This window comes from Pelodiscus sinensis, chromosome 8, assembly GCF_049634645.1.
Source record: "Pelodiscus sinensis isolate JC-2024 chromosome 8, ASM4963464v1, whole genome shotgun sequence".
Lineage (NCBI taxonomy): Eukaryota > Metazoa > Chordata > Testudines > Trionychidae > Pelodiscus > Pelodiscus sinensis.
The window spans coordinates 13446361-13459004 of NC_134718.1; the positions used below are offsets into that span (position 1 = coordinate 13446361).

At 44.3% G+C, this 12644-nt stretch overlaps 1 protein-coding gene across 3 annotated transcripts in view; it reads right to left on the reverse strand.

Moving 5' to 3' along the window:
• RASGEF1A (RasGEF domain family member 1A) overlaps positions 1-12644 on the reverse strand; it is a 285915-nt gene that overhangs the window by 12674 nt on the left and 260597 nt on the right. For all 3 annotated transcript variants that reach the window (XM_006129935.4, XM_075934780.1, XM_006129936.4), the window contains 3 exons: positions 6578-6715; positions 1280-1501; positions 806-880 (listed from right to left, as the gene is read on the reverse strand). In XM_006129935.4, coding sequence (XP_006129997.2) covers positions 806-880; positions 1280-1501; positions 6578-6715 — 435 coding nt within the window. The remainder of the gene's footprint in view (positions 1-805; positions 881-1279; positions 1502-6577; positions 6716-12644) is intronic.

A 12644-nucleotide genomic window follows, 5' to 3' on the forward strand; every position in this document is an offset into this window, starting at 1 on the left:
AGCAATTGCCATCCCCAGCATCTTGCTTTCCAAACTTCTGAAGATCCCAGTGTTAAAGCATCATAAAATATGAGGAGGAGCTGGTTCCTTTGTTTCCTTTTCACGCTTTAGCTGTAGGGTGCTCCCCTCACCCCAAGCAAAATGTAACAGAAACCCACAGTTAGAATCAGCCAAACCAAATCTGGGGACTTTGCAGTAGAGTTAAGAAAAGATCGGTTTGTGTTCAACCCTGTGAACTATACTTGAGATGCAATGGACCAAACCTGGTAGGTTGCCAGCTCTGCTGGGTGGGGGCTAGTCTCAAAAGTGTGAACATCTGTATTTCCTGTTCAATATTTGAATAATTTTTCTTTCTTTCTCCACAAGCCCGCTTACGCATTAGCCTGTGTGTGAAGAGCTGACACAAGTTAACATTAGAGAGCATGCTAACATCAGGGAAATAGCAGCACTCACTCCACAAGTGTCAGATTTAACTGGCTCAGAGTTTCACGAAGTGAGAGGGAGCAGCCAAGTCAGGGAATCTGAATGTTTTCTGAGCTGCTGTAGCAGCAGAAGTAACTCAGTTTTTCTTTGGTAATACCAAAGAGAAGACCACGATGAACCTTGAGTACAAGAGAGACACGAATATGGAAACCCAGTTGGTTTCAATTCTGCTGAATTAAATTGACTACGCCTGTGGTTACAGAACTGTTGCTCTGAGCCACTACCTCAGAGAGGCTTCCGTGAATCTGTCATGGAGACATTGGAACAGTGGAGGCTCTTTACCCTCGGTGTTCCTGGTTCCTCCCTCCTTACCCACACTCACCTTGTGATTATCCAGGGAATCCATGTGGCTGACAATCTGCATCAGATCCTCTGCGTAAATGTTGCTCACCCTCTCCTGTATTGGGGGAACGGGAGGAGGAAGAGAGCAGGAATTGTCAGTGTAGGAAAGAAGCCTCTGTCATGTCTGCCAAGTCTCATTCCCCAGCAGCGGAACTGGAAGTAGAAGCTTAGCACTCTGAGGTACCCCATGGTTGCCTTCAAAGGAGCTTGACTGTAAAGTTGGCCCTGGCTTTTAAAGACCCCAGGTTAGGGGTATCTGCCTCCTGACCCCTGGGAGCACTCTACATTCCTTCCTCCCTCACAGATTTACCTGGTTATTCTCAGGCTTTCCTGTCTCTTAAATCAGAGCACTTTAACTACATGGAAGGCGTCACCTTACTCCCACTGATGTCATAGGTTAACATGCAGTAACTAGAAAACCAAAAGGATTAAAACATGGAAATCCGAATCTCACCAGCTCAATATGAGTCAGCTGCTGTGCCAAGATCAGAGGGTCACAACATATGCTCAGAATGTCCTTCTGGGTTGACTGTGGCTTGTTTTTAAGGATGGTTCCTTTATCAGTAACAGGTTGCCTGAATTTCTCTTTTATCTCCTGGTACTGACTCCTTGCTGAGAGGGTCATCAGTAGATTCTGTGTCATCTGGCTAATGATCTTCTTCACGGTTCCGTTTTCCTAAGCGTAAGATGACAGAAATTATTGACTGGTAGGACCTTTATTTTGTACTGCAAATAGAAATATGGGATTTGTATCAGCAAAGAATTTTCAAGTGGATAATTAGGCTGCTTAGCATTTTGTGTCTTCCAGCCTATTATCAGAGCTGATTTTCATGTGGCAAATGAGCCCACCTCAGGATACTCTAAATATCGATCTAGCTTTGCAGATTAACACTCTCGCACCCTCCTTCCCACTTTACCTTCAGTAGCTTAGCAACCATGGCAGCGTCTCTTATTGGCACAGAACCCATTTCAAAAGTGTGTCCGTCATATGGAAGCAGGTGCACTGAAAGGCTTGGAGGCTTCTTCTTTTGCAAGACTTCTCGTCCCTTTCTGAGTAGGAAGTGGCAAAATATCCGCTCCTTACTCATGCTACCAACAGTCTGGCTGGCCTGAACTGTGTTCTGGGAATTCCTTGCTAGATCACACTAATGACATATTTCTGCCTTCAGCTGTGGCTGGTTGTGTGTCATATGATTCAGAGAAGGCTCAACATCCCCAAAGTGCACTTGGCCAACAAGGATTCCTACTCTGCATTTTTTTCCAGGATAGACATATGAAGAAGAATAAGAGAAAAAAAAAAACCTGAGAGAAGAGCATAGCGACAAGCTGTTTCACTGACTCTATTTCTATTGATTATTCCATTAAAATACATGATACTTACATAGTATTTCACTACTCATTGGCAACCTGTGTGAGCTGAGTTACTTTTGCTATGGCTTGGCTGCACATCTCCAGCTTCTGATGAACATTTGAGGCTAGGGATGCATAACCATCATGGTCCTTCATGGGTCTAGCTGGAGTAGGAAGAGACGTGTGTGTGTGGGGGGGAGCGGGGGGAGGGGTTGGGGGGTTGTTTTAAATGTAATGATGGGGCTAGAATCTGGGACATTTCAAATAATGTGCTTTCCCATGCCTCCCTACTAAGCTGCATGGGGACCTCGGAAAACGTTCTTTCCACGTCTGTACTGTACCTCCTACCTGCTTGTGCAAAGAGAGCCTTTTGGTGTTAACCTTCAGCATAATTGACTGTTATCCTTGACAAATGTCATTGGAGTCTACGTAACCTAACTCTCCTGGTCCAGCTGGTGTCTCCTAATGAACATTCTAACATCTTCCTCATAGTGCCTCACCGAGACTATTACCCGATCCCTTCCCAGCTGCTTGATTCTCCGCTAACCCTTCAAGTGCTCCAACTGCTAAACCAGTGTTCCTAACAAATGCCCCAACTCTCTCTCTCTCTTCCAGTTGCTTAATTAACTACCCGGCTTTCCTGTGCCACCTTCTGTCCCTATGATCTCTTTCTCCTGGGTTTTCATGCATCAAGGCCTTTGCAGTAAGATGGTGTTTTAAGGGTTAATGTTGTTGCTCTCATGGTCTGTGCATCTAGAGGCAACTGCATGCACTCAAGTGAGGAGGAATGAGTCTGTGACTATTCAAGAAAGCCACCAATGTGCAGTGATGACTGAAAACTATGTAGCAGATGTGAGAGATGATGGCTATCAAAAGCTTGTCTGTAGCTTGCTATAATTAAGCAATAATGGTGTCATAACGTTGCTTTACAAGGCAATAATCTAGCTCCCAAGTGAAATCAAATAAGAAGCTGAAGGCAGCATAGTTTATCTTGATGAGGCAACTGGATTATTGCTAAGAAACAGCTGGCTGTATCTATGATTACTGTTATTCTATAAGCACCTACAGTACAAGTTTGTAGGAGTGTCTTTAAGAGTTCTGATTCTATTCTGAGTTACACTGGCCTCTACAATGTAAATCCATTGATTTCAATATTGATGGCTCAGTTAGGGTATGTCTATGAGGAGTAACAGTAATTCGAATTAGAGAGCCCGCACTAAAGGGGATTTAAAAATGGCGGCGCCCGGCAAGATGCAAATAAAGCCCAGGATATTTAAATCCCGGGCTTCATTTGCAACTTCGAATGCCTACATTAGCCACCCTAGTTCGAACTAGGGTGGCAGTGTAGACATACCCTTATTGCTGTGTAGATGAGGGGAGAATAGCCTCCAGCAATGGATTCTGTATTTTGCAAAATAAGGGAAGAACATTTAAATACAGGAGAAAGTGAGCAAGGTGGGGTGCTTGGATGTTTGGGTGATAATGGACAACATTGAAATGGGATAAAACTCATGAGTTGCCAACTATTCACGTGGTTCTTTGGAAATTGATAGAGTCGAAGAATACTTCTATTCTTGAGTGTTTCTCTCAGCTTCACTGTTTTTTTTCATTGTCTTGTACTCTAAATCTCTTCCAGCTTTGAAAATAGGGGTCAAAAATCTTGGCTGCTATAAGTAATTGTAACTCGACCAAAGTTGGCTTCCACCAGTTAAGTGACTACCCATGACTTGCCCTTGCTGGGTCAACCATAGAGTTTGGCTCTGTGTATGGAGTTCTTGCTCAAGCCTGAAGTGAAACACATGGTCAAGAACCTTGGAAGAATGAATTGGCAGCTGCCTTTATGGAGGAGTGCACTCTATCTTCATCTTACATTGAGGGTGGGCAATAATTTTTGAAGGGGGGCCATTCCACGATTGTGGTAAGTGGTCAAAGGCCAACACTTTTCTATGGAAAGGGCTTGGTGTCTGAGACAGAAGTTGGGTGCAGAGTCCAGGAGGGGGGGTAAGGGTGCAGGAATGGATTTTGACCTGTTAGAGGGGTTTAGGAGTGAGTTCAGTGTCCGGGAGGGAGCGACCGTTGGTGGGAGGTGCAGAGAGTTTAGGCGGTTACCTCTGGCGAGGGGGTGTGTGAGATCTGGGGCAGGGAGTTGGGGTGTGGGAGGGGATGGAGGTCCATAGGAAGGCTCTGGCCAGGAGGTCATTTCCTTAGGAGACTCATGGCCAGCAGCTCAGCAGGGACCCTGAGGCCGGCTCACAGTCTGACACAGCCCTGCGATGCTCAAAACAGCTAGAGACTCCCTCCATGTGCTGCTTCTGGTGCACGTGTATGTGTGTGTGTGTGTGGGGGGGGAGGGCATCATGTGCTGCCCCCACTCCATCATCACAGCTCCCTTTACTTTCCAGGCAATAGAAGCTGCAATGATTGGGCTGAGGATGGGGAAAGGGCGCAAAGTCGCCAGAGGGAACTGCCAGCTCTTTGGAGCTGCTTCAGGCTGCAGCGGGCCGAGAGCCTGCCTTGGGGTCTCAGTGGGGCAGGCCGTGGGCCAGATCCAGCCCACAGGCCATACTTTGCCTGCCCCTGTGTTACATGATGCCTCCAGTACTCTGCCTGTCAGACTTGAGTTGTCACTCCAGCATTGTTTATATAATACACCTGCTGGGTGCTGGGATCAAGTCTGCTCTAAATATTTTCTCATTCTGCAACAAAAACCCTTTCTGCTGTCCTTGAGTCACTAGGCTGCCTACACTGTCAACATCAGCTGACTGCCTTGCATCTGTTTTCTATCAACTCCTGATATCTTATCTTAATGCTCAAGAACAGTGGGGAAGCTGAAGAAGGTGAAAAGTTTAAAAAAAACAACAACCCACAAACCAAAACAAAAAAGCCAGCAACTTTTGTTTTAGACATCCCTAAGTACCGTATAAACAGAGAACAGGGGACAGACAGTGAGGTCGTGAGCCGCTCTCTATTTGTTAGTGTCAAATTACATTTCTGGGGGTCAGACACAGCCTAACCCTTTGCAGACTGAGAACTTGGCATGTAGCCCTGTTAAAAGGATAGATACTCTGATACCATAATAAACAGAGATCACTAGAAACCTCTGCCACCAGTGCACTGAGCCATTCCATAAAGGCAGTGATATTTCTCCCAACTGGCAATTTATTTCTCCATCCAGTGCCAGGGCACCTCCTCTTGTTCCCAGCACCAGAGATTTGAAAGGTTCCTATCACAATGGCTAAAAGCCTGAATGTACTGTATGAAAATGGAAACCATTTAAAACTGTGCCACCTTTTATGGCAGGATCCCTGCCAATTACTTTTTTCCTTGTTTATAAAGACAACAGAAGGGCTATTCAAATCCTCTCTCTTTTTCACCTATTTCAATACTGACATTTTCTTGGTAGCATGCAGGTAAACAATATCATTGACTCAGTGAAACTGGCATACTTCTTTCTGAACAGCTGTAACAGCTAATTGTATAATGTCTTATTGCTGCCTCCTACGATGCTGTCAAACCTGCTGCTCTTCATAGTTCTTTTAAATCAAACAGTACATACATAATCCTGTTGTCATAAAAGGCTGGCGAGACTAGTCTTTACAAATGTCTTCAAAGCATTTGGATCCAAAACATTACAAAACAGTTTTTCACATTCTGCTCTTATGACCTATTTGTTTTACTTTTTTTTTTTTAAATCTTCCATTTCTTCAGTATAGTCTTCCCCTCAAGCCCCATTTCCCCTCTCCATCTCTCTTTCTTATTCTAGTTTTTTAGTGAGTTCCTTTGTCACGTGAGCTTCCTATCTGTTCCACATGGCTAGTTTTGGCCATTTTAGATCTACTAAATTGGCAGGTTACCGTGGAGTAAGTTTTCTCCTGGCTTGCTTGATGTGAAAACTCACAACTGTTCAGATTTGTAGCTAGACCAGGGTTGAATAGGTAGACGCCAGCTTAAAGAATTTTCTTTGTGCTAGTATTGCTGAGCTATGTGTTACAGTGTAGTTGTACATTGTTCTTGTCATAGGAATTGGTCCAGAGGAATTGAGGACTAAAGAAAGTGTTTCTATAAAAAAATTAAAGGTTCTTTTAAAAGTTACATTCTATATGGATCAGGCACTGTAGGGAATGCGTGTTACATACTCTCCTGTGTGTTGGAATTGTATTATTCCTTATAATCCTCTTTCTTCCTCTTCTCACCTCCTACACCATCAGCAGGTGCTTCCTGTTCAGCAGTATGCAACCAGTTTTTGCTAAGTTCCCCTTCTAACACCTCCAGAGGTTGCACTAACTTATCACCTGCTACTCTAACACGGTTAGGAGGTGTATAGCAATGTTTGAGGATAGAATATTAAGATAAATTGCATTCCTAGGTTGTACTTGCACATATGGTTATTTTCCCACCTTACCTCATCGCATTGCGTGATCCTTTGAGCGATCTCCTTCAGCTCCTTCATAGATTTCTCATCCTGGAAGTCATAGGGGAATGTTTCTGTCCATTCTTTCAGGAGCTGAATGATCTTTGCAGCAAAGGATTTTAGCTTTGCCTAGAGAGGAATAGAGATGGGTTGATTACTGACTTGTGCCTTATTGCCTAGAAGGTGAAAGTGCTTGCTGGGAGAAAGTGTATATCTCAAGCCACAATCAAAAATAATCTTATCAGAAGCAGGGGTTTGCATTTACTAAAATATGCATTGATTAAGTTGTGTGGATTCAATCACACAGAGATTAATCCTCTGCTGATCTAAATTGGCCCAGCTCCATTGAAACTGACTAGCTTTATTTTTTAAGTCAAAGACTTTGAAGATATTTTCAGGCTATTCATACACAGCCAGGGAGAGGACAATATACTACAGACCCTTTGGCCAGTGGAAGTCAATATTATCGGTTTGCTGTACACCACTTGAGGACTTTGTGGTGAAAGAGAGCTGTACTAGTAAATTCAAAAGATTGTGGTTGTTGGGTTTGGAGAAAGTCTGAATGAATACTTTCCATCCCCTACCCCAATTCATGATTACTCTGCAATTTGGCCAATGTCTGAATTTAAATGTACATACAACTACAACATCATAACCAAGCATCTTTCCCATGAAGCTCTCATACAGAATGTTTTCCTTCTTAGAACTTGTTTAATCAGGACCTCCCCAGGTTGTGCTCTGTTGGAAATAGCCAGACAAATAAAAACAGCCTACAAAACAGACTGGCTATGTCTACACTGGCATGATTTTCTGGAAATGCTTTTAACAGAAAAGTTTTCCATTAAAAGCATTTTCGGAAAAGCGCATCTAGATTGGCAGGACGCTTTTCCGCAAAAGCACTTTTTGCGGAAAAGCATCCGTGGCTAATCTAGACGTGCTTTTCTGCAAAAAAGTCCCGATCGGGGCTTTTTTGCGGAAAACGAATCTCTGCTGTCTACACTGGCCCTTTTGCGCAAAAGTTTTTCGGAAAAAGACTTTTGCCCGAATGGGAGCAGCATAGTATTTCTGCAATAGCACTGACAATCTTACATGAGATCGTCAGTGCTTTTGCGGAAATTCAAGCAGCCAGTGTAGACAGCTGGCAAGTTTTTGCACAAAAGCGGCTGCTTTTCCGGAAAAAGTGGCCAATCTAGACACAGCCATTGTGTGTACTTTGAACTACATCTAAATTAAAGAAAAAAGGACTTTGAAAATAGATGGTTGGCTCTTGCTCCAAAAGCCCCCAGAAAAAGGAGTTAGCTCTTCAGCTCTGTCCCCTGACAAGTGAATTCGCTACTGAAGTGGTTTTCAAACTTTTTTTCCCTCATGACCCAGTTGAAGAATATGGTTGATACCTGCTACCCAACATAATTTGACTGGAGTGTGGGCTCTGGGGTGGGGCTGAGGATCAGCTTTGGGCTGTAGGAGGGGGCTCTGGCTTTGGGGGAGTCAGGGCTGGGGCAGGAAAGGCTTACTTTGGGCAGCTCCTGGTCAGTGGTGCAGCAGGGGTGCTAAGGCAGCTTCCTGCCTCTCCTGGCACCGCAGACCTTAGAAGCAGCCAGCAGCAGGTTCCCAGCCAATGCGGGAGCACACCTCTGTGTGCTCTCTTCTTCCTCCCCCAACCCCCCCCCCCCCCCACTACCTAGGAGCTAGGCCTGTTGCCAGCTGCTTCTCAGGCGCAGCACAGCCTGCAGTGAAGGATAGGCAGGAAGTTGCCTTTGCATTCCATGCCCGGTAGTTTGAGAAACACTGGTCTAGTGTCATGTGCTCAACCCATTCCACCCGATAGATTTGGTATTGATACTAATTAATCCAGCTTTGGAGGTGAAATACAGTTGTACTAGTACATTCAAAGGTATGTAGTTATAAGGTTTGGAGAAAGTCTGAATTAATACTTTCCATCCCCCGCCCCGTCTGTGATCACTCTGCAATTTGGCCAAGCTCACTTAATTGGGAAGATGGCTCTAGGGTTGCCAGATGGTTTCAACAAATATATCAGACACAGTTGACATTACATCACAATCGACATTACATCTTATTTAGAAAATACTGGACACTTATATTTTCTCATTTATATTTCTCAATTTGTTTCCTTAACAGAAAGCTCAAATACTGGACTGTCCAGTTCAAAACCAGACACCTGGCAACCCTACTCTTTATGTGAGCAGTTATGTACTTCCATAAAACGGTCTGGCTCTGAGGGTCCTAGCTCAGCAGAACCTCATTAGAGTGCACACGTATTCTAACCGATTCTGCACAGAACATGGCAAATCCCATTTAACAAACCAGGCAGCATTTTTGGGCCACGGTCAAGGGGCACACAGATGGCCTATTGAATTGTGTAGAGGAGCAATTATGGAGTGAATCAGAGGATCCACGGCGCGTCCTAAGTAAGAAATGATTTGGTTCAATATTTCCTCATAGGGCCAAATTCTACAACCCACTCCCCCAATCAGCACATGGTGTAAATTAGGGTAGAATTTGACTTTTAACCGTGAGAAGGAAGAGTTTCTAATTTTAGCCTGATTTAGATTTAACTTTGATTAAGAGACTCATTAGCTTCTAAAAAAAGCACAGATCTAAGAGACTCAAGAGGAAGTTTTCTCTTCTGTTTATCATGCCAGCTGCGTCACGGAAGAAGTGCCACTATGCAAAGTTCCTCCTCAGCATGGGTTAGGTACTTCCCTCTGTGATTTCCCCTCCCACCTCCTGGAATTTACAGAAAGTCCACTAGCATTTCCAAGTGTCTGCAAGGAAATCCATTTGGTTCCTTTGCTGGGGGAAAAGAGACTGTTTTGTGAGAATCTGACAGGAATTCTCTCCCCCCCCCACACACACCATGCTCAGTGAGATGAACAAAATCCTTGTCTGAGACGTTCCTGTTAAATAAGCCAGTGGTTTTTATTGACTTCTAACTGCTCACTCAAGTGCAATCAGTGGAAGAATTAACAGTGGCTGCTCTGAATTCAAAATAAGACCACTGCAGGGTCCGGGCCCTTCAGAAATGAGCCACGGAAAGAATTTAACTGTGTGGTGTTTCTAGTTGCATTTTAATCCCATTGGAATTCTGTTGGCGTTGCTGGGCAAAGATGGATGGAATCCCCTCTGAGATTCACCCATGAACTCTAAACGGCATCTGGAGGAAGTTCTCTGAATGCAGACCGCTTTTTGGGAAATGAGTAGCAACTCCAGGTTTTTCTCCCCTCTCCCAATGAATGTGGTGCCCAGGCCTCCGTGAAACTTTCATCTGCTCTCCCTGAAAGCTCCAGCTGCCAGAATACACAACAATCCTGACTGACATCCCAGCGCTGTTACTGAGTGTCCCATCCACTGTCCCCACATAAATCCAAATGTGGAGTTGCACAGGGCAGGTGTTTTATAAATGACTGGATTCAATCCCAGCCCACGGTTTTTGGTAAAAACTGTGGCATCAGCAGGCCCGGCCAAAGAGTTTGCGGGGCCCAAGGCAGCACGCTATGTTTGGCTGGGCTGCGCAGCTCCCAGTCAGGACAGCAAGTGAACGGCCACGTGGGCGGGGCCAGGAGCTGGGCAGCACAGGGCCCCGGGGCCCTGAATGTGTGGAGCTGCGGGACCCAAGGCAGCCGCCATGTTTGCCGGACATCAGGTCCTGACAGGGGAATGTCTGCTAGGAAAGGAGATACAATTAGCAAAATGCAGTTGTGCCCTTTGCTGGGGCTGGGTAGCTAATAAAGGGGGTGTATCATTGAATGCTTGGAATGACACTGATTCTGTTCATCTCCACTGTAACCTCCACCAGTGCAGCTTCTGTAGAGCCCCTGCTGTAAATTCAAGCTCCTCCCATGCCCACTCAGTCCCGGTCTACACTAGGGAGTTATTTCGAAATAACAAGTGGAGCATCCACACTACCAAGCCCGTTATTTCAAAAGAAGGGGCTGGTTATTTCGAAATAACAACTCCTGCTTTCCATGAGGAATAACACTTATTTAGAAATAGTTATTTCAAAATAGCAGTAGAGTGGAATAACTACTCCCCAGTGCTTCCTGAGGCTCTAATTTGAAGTAGCTCATCCACTTTAAGGGAGCCTGCCTCAGACTAATTTTGAGGCTTCTCTGTGGTGTGGACATGCTTCTTTTAAAGTTATTTTGGGAGTTATTTCGAAATAATTTCCTAGTGCAGACATGCCCTTCAGAGTAAAATCGTGAGGCAGGGGAGTAGCAGTATTACTGTCTGGTCTTCCATTTTGATCACCTTTTGCTTCTGGGGTATGCAATTTTATATCTTTCAGCTCAGCAAGAATCAAATAGGTCACGTGTAAGTATAGAGCCTACGGTGGCGTAAATACATGTAGCAAGTTGGTGGGCCACAACTATAACAGGTGTAAATAGGCACAGCTCTACTATATGTTTTTTCCCACCAGGCTTATTTTAATGCTGATTATCTTGACCTCATCTTCTTGACTTTGAGTTTGGGGAAAATTCAAATTTCTCCTCGCAGCTACAATGGTTGTCTGCACATTAGCCTAGATTTAGAATACAGTATTTATTTGGGGAGTGTATGTTTGTCCACTACACATAAACTACACATGCATTTGTCCACTACGCAAATGCACACCCACACATAGATTGTCAGAATTTGTTTTCCTCACTGTGTAAAGCAAGGAATCTAATTCAAGATGAGCTACGATACCCAGCAAGAATAGAAATGGGACCAAGCTTATCAGTTGCTTTCACTGCCTGATGAAAACAAGATGTTTTTTCTGAATGCAACACTGAAAACCATCCGCCCAGCAAAATGCTAGAATCCTGCTTCAGGTGCATGCTGATAAAACTCAGTGCTGCATGATAGGTTTGTAATGATGCACACATCTGTGATAATACAGATACAAATCAAAAGATCTGGGGTAGTACTTCAGTGGGAGGCAGCCACTGACATGTGTTTATACACTCAAGAAAGTGACCTACCTCCTATTTTGATAGCTTTACTTCAGATTTCAAACACTGTCCGCCTGCGGGGGGTGGTAACATCCATAGTGTAAATACCCCTATTGACTTCAAAGAGCTTTGCATCAAACCCATCATAGAGATGACAAAAGACAACAGCTAGACAGTACCAACAACTTACTACCTGCTAACTCCAAAAGGAGATGGAGATTTGGAGGTGGTGTTTTGTTACAGAGAAACAACTCTACAATAATGGTGTTATAGTGCGTATGGTTATCTTGCTAGAATATTAACACAGCAGGTTAATATTTAGAAAAGTGTGTTTATTTCTATCTACTGCAAATACCTAAAATACGTCAATGTCGTAGCCAAGTATGTCCTATGATAATGGAAATACAAGGTGGGAGAGGCAATACCTTGTATTGAATCAGCTTCAGCTGGTGAGTGAGACAAGTTTTGAGCTGCACAGAGCTCTTAGTCTTGTCTCTTTCATTACTCGAACTTGGTCCAGTAAAATATATTGCCTCGTGTACCTTGTGTCTCTTAAAAATATTTCACTCATTTGATTGCTACTATGGCCCAGTTCCTCAGCTGGTGTTCCTTCCGGGCACCACTGGCTGCAGGGTCTGTGACCTCCCCACCCCTTCCCCAAGCTCCAGCAGTATCATTAGCTTGTTGGTCCTGCCAGCACTGGGGTCTGGTACCCAGTGGGCTTTGCTGGCCCCACCAGCTGGCTCTGCTCCCAGCTGCCGGCATCCTTTGTTCTGGGGCTCTCTAGACCATGAACGTTGTCAGACTAGCGCGTCACTGTTATCAGTCCCTTGCTTTCTTGAGCACTGAATTTAAAAATATATATATCTATTTTTTTTAATCAAAATTTGATTTTTTTAAAGCTGTATTCAGAATGAAATATGTGGCTAGGTGGATCAAATCTATTGCAGAATCAAACTACTGTTTAACATTTCAGTGCAAATTTTAATGTCTCCTTGGATTTTTTTTAAATGAATTAGGTTGCTTCAGCTATTGAGGGCCTGAGACTGTTTTCTTGCTATGCTTGTACAGTGCTTGTCACAATGGACCTCCATTCCCTCTTTGAG